This window comes from Grampus griseus (genome assembly GCF_964374135.1).
Source record: "Grampus griseus genome assembly, chromosome: 20".
In the NCBI taxonomy this organism is placed as follows: Eukaryota; Metazoa; Chordata; class Mammalia; order Artiodactyla; family Delphinidae; genus Grampus; species Grampus griseus.
This window is the reverse complement of record NC_139014.1, coordinates 26,877,796-26,902,862: the sequence shown is the minus strand read 5'-3', so window position 1 is coordinate 26,902,862 and position 25,067 is coordinate 26,877,796. Positions and strand designations below refer to the sequence as shown.

The 25,067-nt window shown below is 44.0% G+C and overlaps 2 protein-coding genes across 8 annotated transcripts in view; both read left to right on the top strand.

Moving 5' to 3' along the window:
* GGNBP2 (gametogenetin binding protein 2) overlaps positions 1-14,015 on the top strand; it is a 31,282-nt gene extending 17,267 nt beyond the window's left edge. For 4 of the 6 annotated variants that reach the window (XM_082679379.1, XM_082679381.1, XM_082679382.1 and 1 more), the window contains 8 exons: positions 5,624-5,833; positions 6,868-7,042; positions 8,191-8,385; positions 10,362-10,509; positions 10,861-10,986; positions 11,069-11,217; positions 12,096-12,344; positions 13,378-14,015. In XM_082679379.1, the coding sequence (XP_082535505.1) occupies positions 5,624-5,833; positions 6,868-7,042; positions 8,191-8,385; positions 10,362-10,509; positions 10,861-10,986; positions 11,069-11,217; positions 12,096-12,344; positions 13,378-13,581 (1,456 nt within the window). In that variant the 3' untranslated portion in view covers positions 13,582-14,015. The remainder of the gene's footprint in view (positions 1-5,623; positions 5,834-6,867; positions 7,043-8,190; positions 8,386-10,361; positions 10,510-10,860; positions 10,987-11,068; positions 11,218-12,095; positions 12,345-13,377) is intronic. The other 2 variants (XM_082679383.1, XM_082679380.1) reach the window with 1 other exon arrangement.
* A 2,208-nt stretch (positions 14,016-16,223) lies between these two features.
* Positions 16,224-24,373, top strand: DHRS11 (dehydrogenase/reductase 11; the record flags this gene model as incomplete). 2 transcript variants are annotated; one of them, XM_082679523.1, is made up of 7 exons in its annotated part: positions 16,224-16,455; positions 19,253-19,462; positions 21,826-21,920; positions 22,553-22,682; positions 23,309-23,401; positions 23,600-23,665; positions 23,790-24,373. In XM_082679523.1, exons 1-7 carry the CDS (start codon positions 16,324-16,326, stop codon positions 23,829-23,831), a joined length of 768 nt encoding a protein of 255 aa, XP_082535649.1. In that variant the 5' UTR covers positions 16,224-16,323. The 2 variants fall into 2 exon arrangements, with proteins under 2 accessions (XP_082535649.1, XP_082535648.1); XM_082679522.1 differs by lacking the exon at positions 23,790-24,373 and having other exon boundaries at positions 23,600-23,740.
* Between the last annotated feature and the right edge of the window lie 694 nt (positions 24,374-25,067).

Sequence of the window (25,067 nt, the reverse complement as noted above, 5' to 3'; positions counted from 1 at the left end):
GGAAATTCTAGTACTCCTTGTTTTTATGATAGAAGCATTTCATGATGTCATTTTTCAATAAAGTTAAAATAGCAGCTTTTACTTAGTAGTATTTTGAATTAATTTTCTTTAATTGTGAAGACCTAAAAATAGAGTTGGAATTCATGTGCTTCCTGTACTATAAAAGTAACTTCAGATTTTTCTTTTTAGAATACTACTTTACAAAGGAATTTTCTAAGTGTCATTAACATTTGGAAATTCATAGGGAGGGAGAGTGCAGTAGGAAAGGAAACTGGTAAGGGAGCCATCTAGAGATGGCGTTCTTGGGGGGGAGTTGTACTATTTTCATATAAATTTGTCACATGTTGGGTTTGTAGTTGTGTGTTCTTTGACTTTGGGAGAGATATACACAATTACTTTGGGGATACTTCTAGAAAACATGTAAATAATAAAAACTGGCATTATCAACACTGATGTTTGTATGGCAATGAGCTAATGACTTTACCTGCATACTAAGTTTATTAAGTGTTTTTTTTTTTTAGAATTACAAACTTTCTTGTTTTTTGCCTTAGTTGATTATACCCAAGAGAGTAGAGAATATGTCAATTATTTGGAGTTTGGGAGGGGGATTTTTAACCGTAAAACATAAATGTATAGGTCTGTTATAGATTCCTTTCTCTTTCAATATGAATTGATCCTTGTATTCAATATGAATTGGTCCCCAAAAGATAGCTTTTTCGGGTGATAAATTACTAGTTACTATAGCTAATGTTTTGGAATTTCCTATATTGGTTTTAGATATTTCCTGTGTTTAAGGGGCAGTAATTTATAAGAAAGGTGGAGTCCATTTTATAAATATGTTAAGGATGAGGGGAGAAGTACAATTAAGAGAGCAATTAAGGGAGATTGCATTGAATCTGGGTTCTACTGATTATAACTTTGTACAAGTTCCTTTTCTGTGCCTCAGTGTTTTTCTTTTTTAAGACAAAAATAATGATAGAAATGGTCTTAATAGGATTTATTATAAGATTAAATTTGTCGTGAGGATTGATGATACATAATAAGACTTACTTAGAACAGTATCTGGCACACAGTAAGCGCATCAGTGAACCTTTGCATGCCAGATTTGCAAGTCCTTGTTAATCTTGTGTATCTAGTTGTTTTAGGTACAGGTTGAGTTTTTGAGGTACAGTCAGTTGAAAATGATTTCTAAACGTCTGAATAATGGACCTTCTTGGCACTTCTACTTTATTTAGGGGACTTTTCTGAGCACTTTATAATAAAGATTTTATAACACTATTTAGCCAGTTAAATTTTATGATAGTACATTATTAGAAATGAGGTGTTAGGAAACTGAAACCTCTGAATTAAGAAAATGTTTTTTGTTTTTTTTTTGTGGTACGCGGGCCTCTCACTGTTGTGGCCTCTCCCGCTGCGGAGCACAGGCTCCGGACGCGCAGGCTCAGCGGCCATGGCTCTCGGGCCTAGACGCTCCGCGGCATGTGGGATCTTCCCAGACCGGGGCACGAACCCGTGTCCCCTGCATTGGCAGGCAGACTCTCAACCACTGCGCCACTAGGGAAGCCCAAGAAAATGTTTTTTAAATTTGTGTGCAAGGTTACTTTTGAAAACAGGAAAAATCACTTTCATTCTTGTGGCTTACATATAAATTTTTGAATTGCTGTTTACTTATGTTACTTATGATTACGTACAAACATATTAGACTGAGGATTTAAAGCAGTAAGATATGGGGAAAATATTTCAAGTTTCATTATTGGTACTGTATGACATTTAACCATTTATTTACTCAAAAATCTAAACTTACATTATAGCTTGAAAACGCGGAAGTATTTTTATTTCTGTGTCCGTGACCATTTCTCCCACCAAGGGGAAGATTTTTTTTAATTGTGATAAAAAAACATAACTTATACTTGCCCTCTTAACAGTTTTTAAGTGTTCAGTACAGTATTGTTAACTATTTGCTCATTGTTGTACAGTGGATCTCTAGAATTTTTTCATGTAGCATGACTGAAGCTATACCACATCCATTGAACAATAACTCCTCATTTACCCCTCCCCTCACCCACTGCAAGCCACCATTCTGGTTTTTTGTTACTTTCAGTTTAGTTACTTTATATAACTCATGTGAGTGGAATCATGCAGTGTTTGTCTTTTTGTGTCTGACTTATTTCACTTAGCATAATGTCCATAAGGTTCATCCTCGTTGTAACAGATGACAGAATTTTCTTCTTTTTGAGGATGAATAATGTTCCATTGTATGTATACACCACATTCACCTGTCAGTGGACATTTAGGTTGTTCCCACATCTTGGCTATTGTGAACAATGCTGCAGCGAACATGAGTGTGTGCAAAAAGCTCTTCGAGATCCTGTTTTTAATTCTTTTGTATATATTCCCAGAACTAGGATTGCTCGATTATATGATAGCTCTGTGTTTAATTTTTTGAAGAAATGCTATACTATTGGATTGGCCAAAAGGTTCATTCTGGTTTTTCTGTACAATGTCACGGAAAAACCCAAACGAACTTTTTGGCCAACCCAATATAATATTTGCCATGCTGGCAGCACCATTTTACAATCCCATCAACAGTGTGCAAGGGTTCCAGTTTCTCCAGATCCTTGCCAACACTTGCTATTTTCTAATTTTTTGATAGTGGCCATACAGTGGGTTTGAGGTGATATTGTGTGATTTTGATTTGCATTTCCCTGATGATTAGTGATATTGAGCATTTTGTCATATGCTTATTAGTTATTTGTATATCTTCTTTGGAGAAATGTCTATTCATGTCCTTTGTCCATTTTTTAATCAGGTTCTTTTTTTGTTTGTTTTGTTATTGAGTTGTAAGAGTTCTTTATTTATTCTGGATGTTAACCCCTTACCCAGTATATGGTTTGTAAATATTTTCTCCATTCCATAGGTTGTCCTTCACTCTATTCATTGTTTCCTTTGCTACACAGGAGTTTTTAAGTTTGATATAGTCTCATTTGTCTATTTTTTCTTTTGTTCCCTGTGCTTTTGATGCCATATCCAAGAAATCATCATCTATTCCATTATTATGTTTTCTTCTAGGGCTTTTATAGTTTCAGGTCTTAATGTTTAGGTCTTTAACCCATTTTGGGTTAATTTTTGTATATTTCTGTGTCTATTTTTTAAGCATTAGTGAAACATAATGATTTAACTTTACTTGTCAACATTATTGCCTCTGTTCACAAAATGGGCTTAGAGCTTCTGTTTTAACATATATTCATTTCATTTCACGTCCATCCTTAAAGAAGCCTTCTGCAATTCCCATAACTAGAATTCAACTTTCCTGTGTGCGTGCATGCACACACACCCACACACGCATGCACGCACACAGTGGACTACTACTCAGTCATAGAAAAGAATGAAATAATGCCATTTGCAGCAACATGGATGGACCTAGAGATTATCATACTAAGTGAAGTAAATCAGAAAGACAAATACCATATGATATCACTTGTATGTGGAATCTAAAATATGATACAGTGAAACATTTACAGAACAGAAACAGGCTCACAGACGTAGAAAACAGAAACAGGCTCACAGACGTAGACAAATTTATGGTTACCGAAGGGTGAAGGGAATAGAGGAGGGATAAATTAGGAGTTTGGGATTAGCAGATACAAACTACTATATATAAAATAGATAAACAAGGTCCTACTGTCTAGCACAGGGAACAATATTCAATATTCTGTAATAAACCATAATGGAAAAGAATATATATATTTATATATCTGAATCACTTTGCTGTACACCAGAAGCTAACACAACATTGTAAGTCAACTGTACTTCAATTAAAAAAAAAAAAAAGTCCATTATATATCTGGTGTGTATAGGGGGGCGGGGTAGAGTAGAGGGACCATGAAGGGAGAGGTGAATCTTGGAAAATAAGGCTGGAAATAGTAGATTGGGTAAGAGAAGTCATTGAAGGCCTTAATGGGTTTGAACTTTATTCATAAACAGTGGGGAGTTTTTTAAGCTGAGATTGAGGCAATGAGATTTGTTTAAAAAAATTATTTTGGTATGAGAGATGCATTAGAGCTAGTAAGAGTGGAAGCAGGGAAACCTGTTAAGCATTTTTAAAAACTGTCTAGGCAATTGAAAAGAATTGACCTTCAAGGGAATTTTAGAAAGAATTGATACCAATTGGCTCCACCCCTAAAAGCAGGACCTAAGGAGGAGTTGGAATTAACTGAGGTTTCATCCTGGGTGACTGTGTGAAATTGCTTTACAATGGTGTGTTAGTTTCTGCTTTATAACAAAGTTAATCAGCTATATGTATACATATATCCCCATATTGAATGGTGATTTCTTAACACAGATGGAAGGGAACATAAGAAGGGAACCGTGTTGCCCTTGGGTTTGGACAACAAATTTAATGTGTTGCCTTTTGGACATCTGTGTTGCTGCCCATTTTTTCTGTATGGGTCTGGTCCTCAGGCAAGGACAGAGGCTTGAGCAGAGCTGTAGAGTCGAGAGTCAGACACGTTGACTGAAGCTGTGGGAATAGATAAGCTCATGTGGGTAGATGAATCTAAATCAAAGAGAGCAAAAGTGCCTCATTCCACCACAGCTGATCTTCTCAGAGTTATGAATATTGTGAGCCTGCCTTTTTCGCCAGACCGAATTCTTCCTTATTTCAGGAATTCAAAAATAAAGAAACCAGGCTTTATTCTTTTTTCTTTCTGATTGAATAGTGAATTATATGTATATGATACGTTACTGTTGATTTTATTTGCATTTCTTTGATTACTATTGATGCTCTTTATAGTGGAATATATTGCCCACCACCTTAAGTTACTTCTCTGTAAATTGCTCGGTCGTAGTCATAATTGTATTATTTGTGAGTTATTTTCAATTGTTTATAAAGTTGTATTTAAAAAAAAATGGTTTCTAAAAGAAAACTTTTCTACATCCTTCTACATTCACATGCTCTTCTGTACTTTTACCACATTTTGTACAGTCAAGTTTAAACCACATTTCTACATATATGTTGTCTATATTATGACTGAGTGTTGAGAAACATGCATTTTCTTTTGGAGGAAAGAATTTGACATTTTGGAAATTACCAGTAAAGTAAAAATTACATGTACCACTTTCCCATTCTTCTTGCCCTTCCCACCCCACATACTTAGCTGGTGATGTATTAAAATGTAAAAATTTGAATCAAGGTGTACTGGCTGAAGATACCAACTATCTTCAGGGGCTGAAAGGAGAGGGATCCTAGAGTCATTGGTTGGTAGCCTCTGTTGTTTTATTTTCTGACCTGCACAAATAGCTCTTGAAGTGAAGATAAGCTAGTCCTTGGCAACTAATATTTTCTGGCCATGTATTTTATGCACTAACAGGTATTTATCTGCCTCATTCTTTTAGGCCCATGTGTTTCTCTAGTTTAAAAAGCATTTGCAAATGGAGATCTAGCTATACCCATGTAATTCCTAAATGTGTATTTACCTTATATGTGTATGTTTTCCATGTGTGTATGGAGGCTTTTTTTAATGCTCTATATGGGAGGGGAGTGTCATTGTCTAGTACACTGTTATATACCTCATGAAATAATTACACAGCCAATTCTTAATTTTGAGGTTTTTCTTTTCAACAGGTTTTGCACTGATTGCAAAAATAAAGTCCTCCGAGCATACAATATCCTTATTGGTGAACTTGATTGCAGCAAAGAGAAGGGCTATTGTGCTGCACTTTATGAAGGCTTGCGGTGCTGTCCACATGAGCGACACATACATGTTTGCTGTGAGACAGACTTCATTGCACATCTTTTGGGTCGTGCTGAGCCAGAGTTCGCAGGAGGGTATGAGTATGTAATTTGCTAGAATGGGCTATCTAGCGCTTTGCTTCATTTTATCCTTCTGCCTCAGTACATATGATACATGTATAAATTAAAGTGTGCCTGTAAAGATTTTGCTTTCTTTGAAATATGCATTTAGTTGACTGAGTAAAAACAGGGAGAAAATGTCGATCAGTTGTCTTCTCCTTGTTGCTTGAAGTAGGCAGGCTTTTTTTGGCTTTCATTATTATAGCTTATCATTTTCACTTGAAAATGATTAGAAGGGATTTTTTTCCCCCTCCATCCATGCGTTTCCATGTTTAAATTTTGTTTATAATGATGGTTTTTGCATAGGAAGTGAGATCTTTGCAGCAGGGGATTAAGAAATACTTCATTGAATGTAATTCATGAACTGTGTATATTATTACTAAATTATATAGGAAGCTAAAATTTTATCTCTGGCTTTGTTGTAAAAAGAAAATCAAAAAAGTTATTCACAATAAATTGAACCCACCTCCCCTTGTGTTTTGTGTATCAACTCTCATTTGAGTGCCTACTTTCTGCTAGGCATTCAGAATACAAACAATCCTTTTATCACTGAAGTTCATGAACACTTCTACTGAAGACTGGCCTAGAGGGCTTTTGCCCATGATTGAATCACTTTGGTGGTATTGTCTTTCTCCTCAAAAAAAAGAACAGAAACCAAACAGGCATTTGCGGTAATTGGAAGGTGAACTGTCATGCCTACTTGAGCTGGACACTTAACATATGATGACTTCTCTGTGCTCCGGAAAACATCTCTTTAGGGCCAGTTCCTGAATTACCTTATGTTTAGCAATATTAAGGCTGAGTTCTACCTGCATGTGTATTTCTCATTGGTTTTATACATGTGTGCTCGTGTATTTATATATACATTGAGTTTGAATGTATAACTGTCTTGTTATTAGTTTGTTACTAGGCATGCAGACTGTGTTTAAAACCTGAACTTGCACAGGTGTTATCCATCTTTTACTGTTTCAGCTTAAGGGTATTAGGAAATATGTGTGATTTATTCTCCTTTATAGGAGAAGAGAAAGGCATGCTAAGACAATAGATATAGCTCAAGAAGAAGTTCTGACCTGCTTGGGAATTCATCTTTATGAAAGACTGCATCGAATCTGGCAAAAACTACGGGCAGAAGAGCAGACGTGGCAGATGCTTTTCTATCTTGGTGTTGATGCTTTACGCAAGAGTTTTGAGGTAAGAACAGTGGACTGCTTCAGTGTCCAGATTGCTTAGTTAAGTTATTGGACTGAATCTTAATCACCACTCTTACCTTGCCTTAGCTGTGATCTACTGGTCATGGCTTTTGGGGGGTTAGGAGAGGAGTTTGCTGGGGAACTGAAATTTAGAAGTTGTTTATGGATTTTTTTTCTTTGTTTTTTAATCCTGTTCCTCTGCCAGCCTTGATTTTTAGACATTCTGAAAGTAGAAAACTGAAATTGATGATTATTTAATGAGAAGCTGCTATGAAACATAACTGTTGACAAGTTAAAAGCAACCCAAAAATAAGCATCAAAATTAGAAACATTTAATGAGTCCCAGTTTGCCTGCTTCTTTCCGATCATATGGAGTAAATGGTGTCTGAATGCCATGATATGAGAGCTACTTTTTAGAAGCACACTGAAGGCTCTTTATAATGCTGGTATTGGGTTTCATGTTTGTCATTTGGTAACATTATTTTCAGTTATACTCTGTAGAACATAAAGTTTTGGCTAGTGAATATTTTGTTATATTCTAGGGCATGGTTGTAACTCTTTAACTGGTCACCAGTCCTTTTTGAAAATGGTACGAAAGCTATAAACCCTTTTTCAAAAGCCCATCCATGAACTTTAAACACTGTTCTGGGGAGTCTGAGGAGGTTTGTGCTAGTTTTTGCTGAACAGATTTCTTATTCCTTTTCTCTTTGAATGTTTGTGTCTTCAGAAACTAGATCATTTAATCAGGTTAGTCTTCTCATTGTATGAAGAAATAGATGAATATTTACTTTGCTGTGTTAAAATTCTGAAATTTGAAACTAGAATATTTGTGGTTTGAAATTGGAGTATGTGTAAGTCTACCTTTCCGGTAGGAATTAGTTGTATATTCATTTACTGAGTAGATTTTAAGACTGTCATCATTTAAGGTATTAAAATTTAAAATTCTTTGTGGGGACTGCCTGACAAGACACAGCAAAGTAAATATTCATCCATTTCTTCATACAATGAGAAAACTAACCTGACAAAATTGCAGCATGAAATACCAGTTTCTATGTGTGTGATATCATTTAAAATTAACAAGTGAGAATTTCCATGGAAAATAAAGGGAAGTTTGGGCCAGTATTCAGTCTCAGCTTTGTTTTATAATAGATGACCGTGGAAAAAGTACAGGGTATCAGTCGATTGGAACAACTTTGTGAAGAATTTTCAGAGGAGGAACGAGTAAGAGAACTCAAGCAAGAAAAGAAACGCCAAAAACGGAAGAATAGACGAAAAAATAAATGTGTATGTGATATTCCTACTCCCTTACAAACAGCAGATGAAAAGGAAGTAAGCCAAGAGAAGGTAGTATTTCTTGATATTGACTCATAAATATATAGCTTATTTCTAGATTTCAGCACTTTTACTGTGCTTTCCCAGAATGTGGCTCCTTTGGCTTCTTTATTGGCTTTTTTTCTTACTCTAATCTGTATAAACCAAAATCTTTAATGTCGTTTGTTTGTTTTCTAGAGACAATGTTGGCTAGTTAACTTATTACATGACCTTAGTATTCTGCTAGATCATAGTCCAAATGTGAAAAGTTAACTCCATGCATGACATAGAGCAGTTCTCAACTTTCAGTCTCAGGACGCCTTTGCATTTTTCTGTTTTGTTTTTGTTTTTTTGGGCGTGCCACGCAGCATGCGGGATCCTAATTCCCCTACCAGGGATCGAACCCCTGCCCCCTGCATTGGAAGTGTGGAGTCCCAACCACTGGACCGCCAGGGAATTCCCTTCTTTGCATTGTTAAAAATTGGGGAGCCCAGTGAGCTTTTGTTTATGTGGGTTATACTTATCAGCATTTAGTGTATTAGAAATTAAAATGGACAAATTTTAAGTTATTTATTATTCTTTTAAAAATAATAAGCCCACTATATGTTAAAATGAACATTTTTTAAAAAATAACTAGAAAAAAATTGAGAAGGGTGGCATTAATTTATATTTTTGTAAATCTCTTTAATATTTGGCTTAAAAGGAATCAGGTAAATTCTCACTCAGTCTGTTAGCATATGTTGCTTGGTTATAGCATGTGAAGAAAGTCTGATTTCACCCAGATATATATAGTAGGAAAAGGGAGGAGTATTTTAATATAAACCTTTTCAGATAGTTGTGGATATTCTTCTTTGGCATTATAACTTGACAGGTGGTAATTTCTTAAAGATTAGTTGCAATGTGGAACCTGACACCTTATCAGTGACCTTTTCATACTTTTAAATTAAAACCCATTGGTCTGTCTTGGCACTTTGAATAGATTTTATTTATGCATGATTCTGTAGCATCATGCATTGGTCATTTGAAAGATAATGGTTCACTGAGTTATGCAGATCTTTCCAGATATTGACATTCATTATATAATATCATATAATCATCTTAAAACCACCACTCATCTGATCAGAAAGGTCTTTTAAGTATTGGGAAGCTTCAAGCTCATTGTGCTTGTGTATGCAAGTTTTCAAAATTCTGATTGTAGTTTGAAAGTTTGAATTTTATCATTGACTGTCCATTTTTTTCCTTGAAGAGATAGGCTGATTTCATTCATTTTTGAGAAAATGTCTTTTAAATATCCAAGTCTGAATAACCATAATTTGTCTCTTATTCTTTCTTTCAAGTGAAATTGATGTTCCAGGAAAAAGCAGCTAGTTTAGCTTGCAACTTAAACAGTTGCACAAGTACTTTTACTTGAAACAACTATTATACATTGGTATGCATCAAAAGTGCTTTAAGCATTCTTCCCATTTATCACAGAGTAATAAAAAGACCTCTACGCCATGAGTTCATATTTAATAAAATTCACATTTTTACTGCTTCATCAAAGACATTCATAAGTGAAATATCGTTTTATCTATTTATTTCCTGATGAGAGTGCTTGACAAGTGAAGAATACGGTGACTGTTAGTACATACTTGGTTGCCTCTGCCTTGGTTTGTGCTAAAGAAACTTTTCCCACCATTGCTTTTATATTATCAGTGTAAGTGTCAAGACAATGAAAAAGGCAAATCACATCTCAGTGTTATGATGAAAATGGTTTTGACCTAGGGAATGGTTTTGACCTGGAGTTAGCAGACTGCACTTTGAGAATAGCTCTCCTAGACTTCCCTGATACCATTAAGTCTTTAACTTACTTTTGTTGGTTCTTGGTCTTGAAATGAATTAGTGATTTTTCATGAGAATAATTTTTTTCAATTTTTAACCTTGTAACTCCTATCTTAGGTTAAGAAAATTAAAATATAGCCATTATGGAGGTAAAGCTTTTTACTATCTCTTAATATTGATCCTTAAAGGAAACAGACTTCATAGAAAACAGCTGCAAAGCCTGTGGCAGCACTGAAGATGGTAATAGTTGTGTAGAAGTAATTGTTACCAATGAAAATACATCATGTACCTGTCCTAGCAGTGGCAATCTTTTGGGGTCTCCTAAAATAAAGAAAGGTAAGTAAATAGTTTTAAAAAATTAACTCCTTATTCTTTTTTTTTTTTTAAATATAAGAGCTTTTAGAGATCCTGTAACCTAGAACTTAGGAACTGCTTTACAGCCCTAAGAATATCATAAAATTTAGTCAGACACTTAGTATTTCCTTTTTCTTTATGGTGTTTGATTTGTTAAATAATAACAAAATCAAAAATTGTAAAGCTCCAATCATATTTTCATTATTTAATGCACTTTTTACTTTCAGTAAGCCATCAATTTTGAAATTTTTCTGTGGTCCCCAGTTGGTTCATTCTTTGTCTTAATATATTTATTGGCATGTTAATTGTAACTCTCACTTGATTTATACTCAGGCTTATCGCCACACTGTAATGGTAGTGATTGTGGATATTCATCTAGCATGGAAGGGAGTGAAACTGGTTCTCGGGAGGGTTCGGACGTTGCCTGCACTGAAGGCATTTGTAATCATGATGAACACGGTAGGTTCAGATTAAGCCTCCCAATTATTTCTGCTACATGGCTGATTTAAACACCCAAATAAGAGATGATTGATTTCTGCAGGTGATGACTCCTGTGTTCATCACTGTGAAGATAAAGAGGATGATGGCGATAGTTGTGTTGAATGTTGGGCAAATTCTGAAGAGAACACCACCAAAGGAAAAAATAAAAAGAAGAAAAAGAAAAGCAAGATGTTGAAATGTGATGAACATGTAAGTGTCATAACCTGGAATCCTTAAACCTTTGTTCTTTTCCTTGGAGTGGCAAGTGTGCAGCTTAGCTGCTAGGATTTTTTTTTTTTTTTTTTTTTTTAAGAATGAGTACCTATGCAGTTCCATTGGTTGCTCATCTTGTGAATTTATATGCGTGTGTATGTCTGATGTGGTCATTTGTCCAACAGTCGATGTGAGTCATAAATCCAATTCATTCTTTTCATAATAGTTTTTAATCTTTTAGCTCTGTAATCTTTTTTTTTAAATAGATTTATTTATTTATTTATTTTTGGCTGCATTGGCTCTTCGTTGCTATGCGCGGGCTTTCTCTAGTTGCGGTGAGCGGGGGCTACTCCTTGTTGCACTGCGCGGGCTTCTCATTGTGGTGGCTTCTCTTTGTTGCTGACCACGGGGTCTGCGTGCGTGGGCTTCAGTAGCTGTGGTTCACGGGCTCTAGAGCGCAGGCTCAGTAGTTGTGGCACACAGTCTTAGTTGCCCCGTGGCATGTGGGATCTTCCCGGACCAGGGCTCAAACCCGTGTCCCTCCACTGGCAGGCGGATTCTTAACCACTGCGCCATCAGGGAAGCCCCTTAGCTCTGTAATCTTGAGCAGTTTGCTTGATCTGTTTTCCCATCTGTGAAATGTAGATAATAGTCCCTGTCAGATTAGGTTCTGTGAAGATGAAGTGAAATTATATTGGTGGGTTAGCATAGTGTTTGGTGTGCAGTAAAGGCCTGGTAACTGCCAGCTGTTGCTGTTACTCAGTATTCCTGCTAAAATCTTAACACACTCTCAGGGTATTTTTTTTCTTTAAAAAATAGTAATTGCTATTATTCCCTGCCTTTTTACCTGAGAAGTCCTTTTGCTGTGGTTTCAGATCCAAAAGCTTGGAAGCTGTATTACAGATCCAAGTAATCGAGAGGCCTCAGGAAATACCGTGCACACAGTGTTTCACCGTGACAAGACCAAAGATACACATCCTGAAAGCTGTTGTACCTCTGAAAAGGGTGGGCAGCCACTGCCTTGGTTTGAGCATAGGAAAAATGTACCACAGTTTGCAGAACATACAGAAACGTCGTTTGGTCCTGATTCCGGAAAAGGTGCCAAGAGCTTAGTTGAACTCCTTGTAAGTAAGCCATGATTATCTTTTTGTGGATAACTGATTGTTCACGGGGTAGATGTGGGAGGGAACGTATTTGAGGGTTTAACGTTGGGAATGGGAGGAGGCTTTTAAGCAGTTAAGGGCAGTATTTCATTATTTTTTGGTGACTTCATTCCTGCTCTACCACTTAACTACTCTGGAGCACATTTCCTCGTCTTCCTTTGTCTCAGAGGTAGAAAAGATTACTTGGGAGACGGGGATAGAGTTAGCATTATGTCCAGGAGTCTGACTCCTTGACGAGGGTTATTATAAGCAAACTGCCTTTCTGAGTGGCAATTTATGGTAGCTACCCTTCCAGACCAGGAAAGAATATAGAATCTGAACTAGAGCCCACTTTCTAGGTTACTTCCTTTAGGTGTCATGTAGGATAAAAGCATATAACTGAACCTGGAAAATCTTTTATTACTGACTCCAATTCTTGATACTTTAGATGAATTATACCTGATTGCAAGTGACCCAGTGCATAGTTTGTGTGGGACTTGGAGGAGGGGCAAAGAAGGAGAAGGGTGGTATCTTTTCTGTAGTCATTATGGGATCCCAAGGGAACCAAATCCTTTAGAATATCAGGTTTTTTCTTTTTTATATGGTTGTAAAGTTTAATGGTGATGCTATGTATTTCATAAGTTTAAAAAAGGTTATATTTTACTTAATGTGTAGAGATAAAAGTTTCAACATAGAACCAGCCAGAGATAAGTCAGGTTATTTAAAGTTTGGTAGCTATTTGTAACCATCCCTAATCACTTTTGAAGGCTGAAGTGTGTTGGGAGTCTGCTTGTAGGCTTCTAGGACAAATTACAGATCCAGAGTTTTAAACCAAGTTGAGTTGCCTTTTATTCTTACTTAGTACTTTCTAAGACAGAATGACATTATGCTTATCCTGTAAACATTCCAATTAAACTAAAGGTTAGACTGCTTTAATTTTTCTCTGTCCTCCATCACCATAGCATTTTGCATTCTTAATTTAAGTCATAGTCTTAACTACTGCTTTAATTTGCAGGATGAGTCTGAATGTACTTCAGATGAGGAAATCTTTATCTCACAAGATGAAATACAGTCATTTATGGCTAATAACCAGTCTTTCTACAGCAATAGAGAACAATACCGACAGCATCTGAAGGAGAAATTTAATAAATACTGCCGCTTAAATGATCACAAGAGCCCCATTTGTAGTGGTTGGTTGACAACAGCTGGAGCAAATTAAATAAATAAAATAGCTCTGTCTTTCAATGAAACACTCAAGATGACTACTGCGCCTTCTCTTTCAAAAAAAACTCTTAGCGACTTATGGCAAAATTTTATCTTAAATCAATGTGATTCTTTCTTGTTTTGGGAGACGGTGGAGGTAACCTCCTTAGTTTGTTCTTTCTTCAGGCTTGTGTCTTTAGTTGTGTGGCTGCGCAGGCCTGCCGTATGATTTAAGCCATCCCTTTTCATTAAATGTTTCTCTTCCTGTGAGACTTACTAAAAAGCAACTTAGTGGCAAAAAGTAATGTTGTACTTATACTTCTGTACAGAAATGACAATGAGCTGAATATATGGTTTTACAAAGTAGACATCCACTTGCGAAATGTTTGGATGTAATGTTAAAGCGCAATGTGCAAAATTTAAAATAAAGAATATTTATTAATACGCATAGTAAAATTTGGTGTACATGTTTCTGCTTAATGTGTGGCAGTATTTTAATTTGCCACCTGTGGTCTTGGTACTTGGCCAGTGTTGATGTTAGAGAGGATGAGGAGCAAATGAGGAGAGAGAGACAGATTGCTGAAGACAAATTCTTCCCTTCATCAGAGTTGACAGCCGAGAAAAGCAGTTTCCAGGCTTCTGCTTTGAAAGAATAAGTTTGCTGCGATACCTTTAAATACTGGCTAGCATCTTACTTCCTCATGAGACTTTTAATTGCTGTTATTAATAAAGTTCCCTGATACATAACACAAAGCACCTTAAATTCAGAGGTTCATATTGAACTAGAAGAATGAGAACAAAACTTGGCAGAATTTCAACCAAAGCTTTGCTGATAAGTAATTACTCAGCATGTAGAGAACTGAGAGCACTGAGGGCTAACCACACTGCAGTCTGTATAAGTGCCTGTTCCTTATCTGGTTTCCAACAATAAGGTCACTGTGGCATTACAGTTTACTGCTTTCACAAGCTGTCTGTGAGTACTAAAGGAGGAGAGATTCCCCTAGGAGTAGCATTTGGCTGCCATTTAAAAGGTTGAGTCAATAATTCAGTAAACTCATGTGCTTAGAGTTTTGTGTCTACAGGTTGATACTTGGTGGGCAGCAGACAAATAGTGGGACGGCCAATACCTCTGTGCGGTGGGGATGGAGTGAATTTTATAGGCTTTCTACCACTTAATCAGACTACTAATCAGATTTCAAATGGGCAACAGCAGAAGCTTAGTGAGATTTAACTTTTGTAGTTGGTGGCATTTTTTTGATCCACCCCTGAGTTGTCTTTTCAAATCAAAGTGTTGTATAGGGATTGGGGCAGATAAAGTGAGTCATTTCTTTCTGACTCTTGTTTGCTTTCATCCTGGAATCCATAAAAAATGACTAAGGGTCTCCCACAGCCCTTGGCTCTGAGCCCAAACCCCTCTCCACCACCCTGTCGCAGTCAGGTTCTCTTGAGATCCCTAAATTAAGCAAGGGCTGGTTTTATTTTGTTTTAATCTTTGCCTCTGGGGCCAAACACAGGAGTGCTTGTTGAATGAATAAACCAGCCACGTTCACTGATTATTCCATTGCTTGCAGTAGCAGGATTCCAGTAGTTATGCAGAGATGTTTTCTCTTTGGAAGGATGGCTATATAAAGAATGCAGAAGTGAAGCAGTTTTCATGCTTTGATGGAATATCCTTAGTGGTCAGAAAAGTGAGTTCTACTTTGGACAGAACCAACAACCTAAGAAGAGACAAAGGAGAGTGGAGTGAAGGCAGTTTAGGAGCACATCCCCTGGCCTAATACTGGACTGCTTGCCATCCAAGCCAGGCTTCACATTTGTCTCAGTATAGTCTATAGAATGAAAGTGTTAATAGCTGCTGTCTCATATGGCTCTTGGGCATACTAATATATTTAAAGTGCTTATAAAAGTGCCTGTCACACAGTGAGCGCTCAATAAATGTTAGCTATTGCTTCAATCCCTTACATACACAGTGATACATTTGCTCCAGTGGGAGTGGGAAGGCTTAGGAAAGTTGTAGACTGTAGGCCATTAGGGACACAACCCCCCCAATACCCGTGTACTTGGGGGTCTTTGCATTTTTAACCATCAGTTCTCCTTGGTTAGTAAGGCCAAGGGGTCAGGTAGGGTTGAAAGCCTCTCCCAAGGTCACCCAGCGTTTATGGCTGAGACACTCAGCCCTTTCTGAGCTGAATCCTTCCCATCAGCCACCGGCTGGTTTAGGAAGGCGTCAGAGTCACCGTAAATGCCCTTAATTTCTCTTCCTGGCCTTAGGGGTCAGGAACAGGAAAGGCAGACCGAGCAGGAGGCAGGAGTACGTGCGTTCTCGGGCCTCGTGCAAGCCCCCGCGAAACTTCGTTTTCCTCCCCGGAGGGTAGGAGCTCACCAGGAAAGCAGGACCGCGAGCTCCCAGCACCCTCCGACCCTGTCCCGCGAAGAGCGGTTTCCTCCCGGCGCAGACTGGGCGGGGCCGGAGGGGGCGGGGTCGTGCCCTCAATGCACGCGCAGGGGCCGGGGTGGCCAGGCCGCTGTTGGTCCTCTGGCAACTGCGGAGCAGCGGAGGGTGGAGCCGGGGGCGGAGGCAGGCCAGAGTGGAGGCAGGTCCAGGCGCAGCTGTTACTGGGGCAGGTCGGGGGCGGTTGCCGCGGTGGTGACAAGAGAGTGGCCGGGTCCGTACGACCCGGGGCGGAGCTCTGCGATCCAAGTGCTCGGCTCCCCAAGAGAGGTGGGCGGGCGGCTCGGGACCCTGGCCAGGGCCGGCATGGAGCGGTGGCGTGACCGGCTGGCACTGGTGACGGGAGCCTCGGGGGGCGTCGGCGCGGCTGTGGCCCGAGCCCTGGTCCAGCAGGGACTGAAGGTGGTGGGTTGTGCCCGCACCGTGAGCAACATCGAGGTAAGGCCCTGCTGGGGAAAGGGTCGCTCTGGGTGGCGTCGTTTAGGCCGCGCTAGGGTCCAGGTGGGGGATGGGGAGTGGTCGGAGCCAAGCTGTCACGCTGCCCTCACTTGCCCGCCACCCCAGGGTCACTTGCAGCAGGCTCAGGGGCAAGAGAGACGGATGCCTAGGTGGAGGGGACCTAGGTGCTTTTGGACCCCTCAGGGCAGGACTCCACCTTCGCTTTTCAAAGTCCAGTTTTTTAAGGAGCCTTTTTTCCTGACAGCCTCTACTCCAGTATACCAAATCTCTGACTCACTGGCATCTTTCTCCTTCTCTCCGACCTGCATGCCCAGGTTGGCTGAGGAAGGAGAAGCCAGAGATCAGGGGCTAAGCCAGGGAGAAGGAAAGAAAGCTTTCCCGCCTCAGTGGCTAAGTTGGCTACTGGATTGCTTCCTCTGGTCCCCAGACCTAGCCCGCAAAGCCAAGCAAAGTGAGCAGGTTTTGATCATGATCATTTTCACCCAGGACTGCGAGTGGGGTTGGGATGGGAGTGGAACTTTTCCGAAGAGGCTCAGCTCCATCTTCCCCCGAAATGTGAGGGTTAGCCCCTACCCGATGGACATAAGGGACAAATGGGATATATAGGTAGACCTTTCTGCAATCTCACTGTCCCAGGTGGGACTGACTAGGTGAAATGGGGCATTGAACATGTGAGCCCTGGGGGACAAAGCATTGTGGAACTGAACCTCCTGGTTTTTGTCTTAACATGGGTTGGGAGCCCCAAGAATTGTGAGCGATTAAGAGCTCAGAGAAAACTGAAATGAAGTTGGCTATGTTGGAGCAGGGAGGAAGAATACAAGCAATTTCCATCATAGGATCACTTTGGATTTGCCCCTGGCAAGACCCGTCTCAGGGATTGGGCTAGTGCTTAGCTTTCTCTCCACCCTTGCTCAAAGTCCCTGGGCTGGGAGAGGGTGAGGAGGCCTTGGGTGGGGGCAGAGCGGGAAGGTGTACCGGAAGGAGGACGGTTCCCCCCGGTTCCCCACCCCCACCCCGCTGCCCTGCTGCTGACCAAAGGTGCACTTTATAGCCTCCTAGATAGTCCCAAGGTCACCTGGCTATACTGTTGCCCCACTCTGCCCCTCCCTTTCTCCTTTCCTGAGGCGCTCAGGGCCCAGCCCGCACTTTGGAGCCTAGAGGATCAGACCAGGGATTAGACCACTTGATTCCCTAATTCTAAAGCCACTCTTGCCTTCTCTTCCTACCACCTCCCGACCCCAAACCAGCCAGGAAAGGGGTTCCTGAGCCCAAAGGAGTTCCCCAGGCTGATCACTCAGCCCCAGGGTATCTCCTTTAATGAGGGAAGAATGGTTCTGCTGTGACGGGACTGACATGATTTCGGGTCATTTTTGAGGATAGATGAGGACAGGTAGAGCATAGAAGGCAGTGACAGGGAGTCCCTCCATTCTGGCTTTCCTGCAGGGCTTTGAGTCCGGAGGAGGAAGGGAGAAGTTGAATGCCAGCGGAGGGGAGAATTCCAGGCTGCTTTGGCTGGTTGATTCACTCATTCGTCGATACTAAAACAAAATTTGAGCTCTGGCCTCCTACAGTGAGCAGCCCTATTTCGTGAGGCGGTCTTGAGTAGGTGAAATCAGGTGAAAGGGGACTTCTGGGTCCCTGAGGACTGTACCTCTTAAGCTCTTGGCAAGTTAAAGCAGAAAAGAATTTCCTATGTCACCTGACCCGACCCTTTACTCTCAGCTTGGTCTGGGGGAAGGAAGGTGTTCCAGGGCGGCTGGCCAAGCCGGCCTTCCTCTAGGGCACCCTGCACCCGCCAACCCTCTCCCTCCCACACATGTACATAGTCACCTTCACGAGGCTCGGGTGCCCGGTCACTGGCCTCCAAGGCTACCACATAGCTTGTTTTCTTCCTGATTCTTCCTGATTCTGAATGGCAGCTTCCCTCATAGCCATCTCTCAATGGCCCGTCTTTCTCAGATCTTTCTCTCTCAGGGATCCTCAGTGTCTTGAGGACCCTGGCAATGCACAGGGGTACCCAGTGTCACCTGCCACCTGGCTTGGCTCATGGTATCCAGAGAAACTTTGGGGTGGAAGGTGGTGCACCGTGGGTCAGAGAGAAAGAATCCGTCCCGACTTCCTGACCCTTTCTATAGACGGAATGAGGGGAGACTGGCAGTTGGGCTCAACTGAAAAGTACGTGTGAGGACTCTGAGCCAACTGGCTGCAGTTTGTGGAGGGAGGGCGATAGTTTAGATATAAGCCCTTCTGGGAGGGACTGGATGGAGTGATGGGAGAGAAGAGAATCGAGGCCCTGGTGTAACCAGCTCAGTGACTCTTGGCACTGGCAGAAGCAGCAGAGGGTTGAGTCCGGAGAGGGACATAGGGGAGGCTTGCCTCTCCCCTATGAGCGGAGGTGTGTTCCTATTGGAAGAGAGTCAGAAAAGAGATATCACTCCATTCCCAGGATCCCTGGGCCCCTTCCCTGACACACTCACAGCCTCAGCCCTTCTCCCCTTTTAGACCTGAAGACTCGAGTTTATCCCTCAGGTTCCTCCATGGATGGTCTCAGCCTCCCCTCCCTCCCTCAGGGAGAGCTCTCACCACCCCCCACCCCCGGGACTTTGACCAAAGAGGACAGGCTTTGGGGATGGGCAGTCCCAACATCTCTGTGGCTGCAAGTTGGCCACCAAAGGCGAGAGTTCTGTGAGCAGTGACACCGGTGGGAGGTTATCTCCGGGTGGGGAGGCGTGGAGTGAGCGGCTCACCTCAGTTAGACCCCTGTTGGGTTTCATAGGAGCTGGCTGCCGAATGTAAGAGTGCAGGCTACCCCGGGACTTTGATGCCCTACAGATGTGACCTGTCAAATGAGGAGGACATCCTCTCCATGTTCTCGGCGGTCCGCTCTCAGCACAGTGGTGTGGACATCTGTATCAACAACGCTGGCTTGGCCCGGCCTGACACCCTGCTCTCAGGCAGCACCAGCGGTTGGAAGGACATGTTCAATGTAAGGGCTGCAGGCCTGTGGCTGGGGATGACAGGGATGGGGGAGAGGCTGGGAGAAGAGCGGGGAGCCAGGAGCCAGGGGGCTGCTGGGGATAGACATCTACTGAGAGGGGCCTTCAGTTTCCTACCTGGGGCACTCTCCCCTGCTTCTCCTCCCCTGAAGGAGAGAGAGTGGATGAATGGCCATATCTTTTTCATTCTTCTTTCCTTTGAGCCCCTGGGGGCAGTTCTTAAAGTCTAGGCTGATTTCTTTCTATTGGAAGAGATATGGATAGGGGAGAGAACCGCTGGGTTGAACGTCCCCAAGTGTCAGCACTGTGCTGAGTGCTTGGGACCATGGTCTTATGGGAAGAAAAGGAACCGAGAGACAGGAGATGAAGAAGATGATGATCTCACTCAGCCCCGCCAGTAACTATGTGGCTTCAGGCAGGTAGTTACGCTGTCTGAGCTTCAGTCTTGTCACATTTAATTGGGATGAAACACACCTAGACCATCAATATCCGGGGTCACAAACTCCAGTGTCCCCTGGGGCTGGGTAGGTCCATAAAGGAGGGAGGCGGGTCATATGGGAAAGCACATGGATGTCTGGGGGTGGCTGCGCTGCAGTCTGGGCAGTGCGGGCAGATCCTGTGACTTCTCTGAGAGCAGAGGGGACCTAGATTTTCATGTGGAACCTCACCCCTCCCATTCACCCAAACCTCAGCTCCAGGAGGGCAAGGAGTTTTGTCTATTGTACTCTCTGTCATAGCCTCAGCCTGCAAACGCTCCACAGGTAATTTTTGAATATATGAAACCTTCCAATACATATTGGAAGTGAATTTTAAAATGTTTGAAAACCATGTGTGGACCAAACACAGCCTTCAGGACGTGGGTTTTCAACTTCTAGACTGTATTGTGAGGCGATATTGGGGTATGAAAATATTCTGAGACGTCGAAAGCGTTGTGTAAATGGGATGCTTCTTTCCCCTCACAATCCTTTTCACATGTGCTCACAATAGATTTAGCACCTAGCAGGGGCTTGGGCCCAGAAATATGCAATGGAAGTTGAAACAATAAACGGGAGATGAAGCACTGCCTTTGCCCTCAGAGAGCCTTCTGGGAGATCCGAGTTGCGGTCGTCACCTGCAGTAAGGGAGTCTTTAAACCTGGGCCTCAGCTTACCCATCTGTAAAGCGAGGCACATATATTAAACCCCTGAGACCCCTTTCAGCTTGAACACTATGTAATTCTCTTAGGATCGTCTTATGAGGCATCTCCCAATAGAACCACATCATTGAACACACAGGGAACCCCTGACCCCTGTACCTAGGAGAATCCACTCCCCTGGCCCACGGGGATCTGTTTCTCTTACTCCATCCATCCGTCCTCAGGAGCTCAGTTCTCTGCCCCAGAAACCCACATTGTTAAGAGGACCAGAAGCAGGGCTGGAAACCTCTTATGTCCTGCCGTGAATGCTGGGGCAGGTTTACACCGAAGTATCTGTCCTGATGCCTGGCTCTGACACCCGATAAAGAGAAACATCTAATCTCCCGGCTGGTCTCCTCTCTTCCCCAGAGGAGAGAGCGAAGACCTGCTGAAAGCTTTATCGCAGCTTGTCCTCGTGGGTGAGGCTAAAGGGGTGGGGCTGGGCAGGAGCTTTAGAGCAGCGACACTTCTTCAGGCCTCTGCTCCAGGAAGGGCAGGGATCTGGGGTCACCTCTGCCAGAGGAGCAGGAGTGGGAGGGGGCCAAGGAAGGCAGGAAGCCCCCATGCCCTTGGGACGTCCCTTGCCATCCTGTGACAAGTTACCCCACGCTCTGAAGAGTCTCTGTGCCTAGTCTTACAGATGGAACAGAGGTTAAAGGAAGGCGTGGAATGAAGGAGGATCAGGCCTTCTCCTCTCCACTGTAGTCTCAGGGGAGGGACAGGAAAGGCCCAGAGACTAGTGGGTAAGGTGGGGAGAGGCTAAGATCTGTCCTGAGGAGAGAGATTTTTAAAGTCTTTTTTGGATGGATTTTAGGCTGTTTAGGAGAGAGGCGAGCCAGTGAAGAGTAGGGCATTTGGAGAAGAAAGGAGATGATTCCCTAAGGTAGAGGTCCCGCTGTTTGCACAGGAGACGGCCAAGACAGGGAGGGTTCCTGGGTCGTGAGTGCGTTTGGGGAGCATCGTCCAGGGAGAGGTGCTTCCTCTGCTGTCAGCTGGGGCTGGTGACTTGAGGGGGAGGAACCTAAAGCCAGGTGCCCTGTCCCCTTCATTGGTCTCTGGTAGGATCTGGACTCTGTTTTGGATGCCACCTGCCCCCCCAACCGCAGGGTGCTCTGTGGCTCCATCACCTGCTCAGATGGGCCCAAGCTGGAGACACCCCATTGCCCTTCTGGCCTGCAGGTGAACGTGCTGGCCCTCAGCATCTGCACACGGGAAGCCTACCAGTCCATGAGGGAGCGGAAGGTGGATGACGGGCACATCATTAACATCAACAGGTGAGGCCGGTGGCCGAGGGCTAGAGTTCAGATCACCACGCACCCTCCAAGCTGGGTGATCTGCTGCGGCTCATTTGACCTCTTGGACCTCAGTTTCCTGGGTGGTAGAACAGGGATTTAACACCCAGTTAATATCCAAATGGCACGACTGTGGTGAGGGGAAGAATAGTATGTGTCAAATGCCAGCCCCTAGTTGGCTGGAAGGGGTAGCTCAGCCCCTTTGCAGCTGAAGCCTGGGGGCTCTCCTGGGACTGAGGTTCTCCATTCCTCAGGCTGCAGCATGAACCTCACCTCGTGGCACAAAGACTGCACAGTCTCTGTCACTGGGGAGTCCCCGGAGACGTGGCCTCTGTCCCACAGATCTCCCAATAGAACCACATCAGAGAACACACAGATGAAATTGTGTTTTGACAACCTGCGTGGACTGGAGGGTGAATGCTGTGGTCGGCGTAGGGAGGACTTCTAGGAAGAGTGGGGCTCACAGATGCTGCTTGAATTACAGGAGCTGGGCCAGTGGCCCTGAGGATGGCCTCTGGAGGTCCCGCTTAGAAGGCGTCCAGGGGGTGGGGTTGGCTGGTACAGCAGGGGGCACTGCTTCACTCTCTCCTTTCCCCTTCCTTCCTCCCACCCAGCATGTCTGGCCACCAAGTGCCACCCCAGTCCGTGGCCCATTTCTACAGTGCTACCAAGTATGCCGTCACTGCGCTGACAGAGGGGCTGAGGCAAGAGCTTCGGGAGGCCCAGACCCACATCCGAGCCACGGTGAGGGGTGGCCTGGCCCTGGTGGGGGTTGAGAGGCACAGGCCCGCTCACCCCACACACTTGCGGCCCGGGGGCCCATGTCCTGGCTGTACTGCTTAGAGCTCCCGGGTCTGTACTGGGCCCACATCTACTGGGCTCTGCTGCTACTTGCATGGCCCTGCTGAGTACCTGAGTTCCCGCATTTCTCAGACTTTGAGGTGGGAGGCGGGTGACCTGAAGGGAACATGGTGGGGTGAGACTGAGGGAAAGCAAGGGATTGTGGGAAACCACGGCTGGAAAGGGGGACTCTGGGCTCTTCCCTTGAAGGCTGTATGACCTTGGGTGACTCGCTCAACCTCCCCAAACCTCAGTCTTCTCATCTGTAAAATGGAGATGATAATACCTCTCAGGTTATGAGGTTTTAAGGGACACCACTTTGTAAAACTGACCTGGCTTATAGTAATGGCTCTGTAGCTGGTAGGAATCATTCTGATAATCCCCAGTGGCAGCTTTGGAGGGAGGAGGTGGCTGCTGGACATCGGGCAGCCATCACTGTGAAGCTGGGGCCCTTTGGCTTCCATCCTTTCTCTGCAACCTCCCCAAGGCCTGGGGCTCAGCTCCTGAGCAGGCTGTCTCTGTTGGCCCAGTGCATCTCTCCAGGAGTGGTGGAGACACAATTCGCCTTCAAACTCCATGACAAGGACCCTGAGAAGGCAGCTGCCACCTATGAACACATGAAGGTGGGGCCCAGTGAAGCCATTCACTTCCTAAATGAAGGCAGAGGGAACCCTGGCCTTTAGACCTCGCTGTTCTAGCCAGCCTGTCGCCCCTCCTGCAGGGTGGGGGTGGGAATGGCGGTGCTGGAGAGGACCTCAGTGGTGGGAGGGGACTTGGATCCATCCTGCCCTCATCTCACCCCTTTCCCCTGGTGCTCTCAGTGTCTCAAACCTGAGGATGTGGCCAAGGCTGTCATCTATGTCCTCAGCACCCCGCCACATGTCCAGGTGAGTCTGGCCTTGGATGTCCATCCCCCAGAGAAGCCCGACCGTCCCCAGAGGAGAAGAGCAGGGAGGCTTTAAGGGGGTGGGGAGAGGGTCCTGGCTGCCTCAAGCCTTGTGCCTTCTGCAGATCGGAGACATCCAGATGAGGCCCACGGAGCAGGTGACCTAGTTTCCTGTGGGGAGCTCCTCCTTCCCTCCCTGCCCCTCAAGGCTTGGCACCTGCCTCTGGATTTGGGGTGTTGATTTCTGGACCCTTGGATTACACTTCCTTTCCCCACCCCCAGCAGGGGCTAGAAAACTTGTTTGAGATTTCATATAATCTTGTCAAATTGTTTCCACCGAATTTGAAAAATGGGCAGGGGAGAGGAGGTGTTTGTTTTCCCTACTGATTCATTCTTGGTCTCCTTCTTGGGCTCCTTGGCCTTTGTTTGCTGTCCTTGGTCTCTTCCCTTTGACCTGGGAAAGGGGCTGTGGCCAAAAGTGGGGCTTTCCCCTATCTTCTTGCACCCCACCCCCGTCCCTTCAGGATGAGGCGGCAGAGGGAAGCCCTCACCTTCCATCTGAATGGATTTCGGGGCTCTGGGCTTCCTCCTTTCCCTGCATCCCACCCCCCACCCCATCTATTCCCCGTCCCAGTTCTCCAGCCCCACTGTGGCTTCTCAGCCCCCGGTGGGGTCCTCACGCCACTCTATGGCAGCAGAGTACCAGGGCCTGCCTCCCATGTGGGTTTCACTGTGATCATTAAAAAAGAAAAACTACGAAAACCTGCCTTGGCTTCAGAAGTGTCTTTCAGGTCTTCCCCCTTGCTGTGATCAGGAATGGTTGTGTCTCAGAGTTTCTTCCAGGAGAGTGGGAAGGTGGATGGATTGGGGGCATCACTCCTGGAGTGTGCATTACCTTTGAGCTGGGTCTTGAAAATGGGTAGGAGTTTGCCTGCTAGAAAAGAAGACAACAGGGCTTGCAAGGCGGGGAGGCCCGGAAGAGCATGCGGTGTTGTGGGAACAGCACAGAACTTAGTGCAGGAGTGAGGTGGGGTTGAAAAGGTAGCTCCTTGCCTGGATCCCCCGGAGGTCTGAGTGCTGAGCAAGGAGTCTGGCCATTACCTGTGGGCCAAGGGCATCGGTTGGTTTGTCAGCAGGTGCAGGTCAGGCACAGAGCTGTCACTTAGAGAATCAGCACCATGGCACAGCAAGTTATTGGTGGGGTCCTGCTGACTGGTGCCGATGGTTTGACAGGCAATGGAGGTGTAGAGGAGGGGCTGGATGTGGGAGAATCTTCTGAGGAAAGTCACCAGCGCCCGGTGGAGGACCGGATGTGGGGAGGGAGTCACCACGACTAACCAGGTTGAATAGGAAAGCCAGTACATCCCCTTAAAGTGTCCTTTGCTGGTACCAGGGTAAGTGAG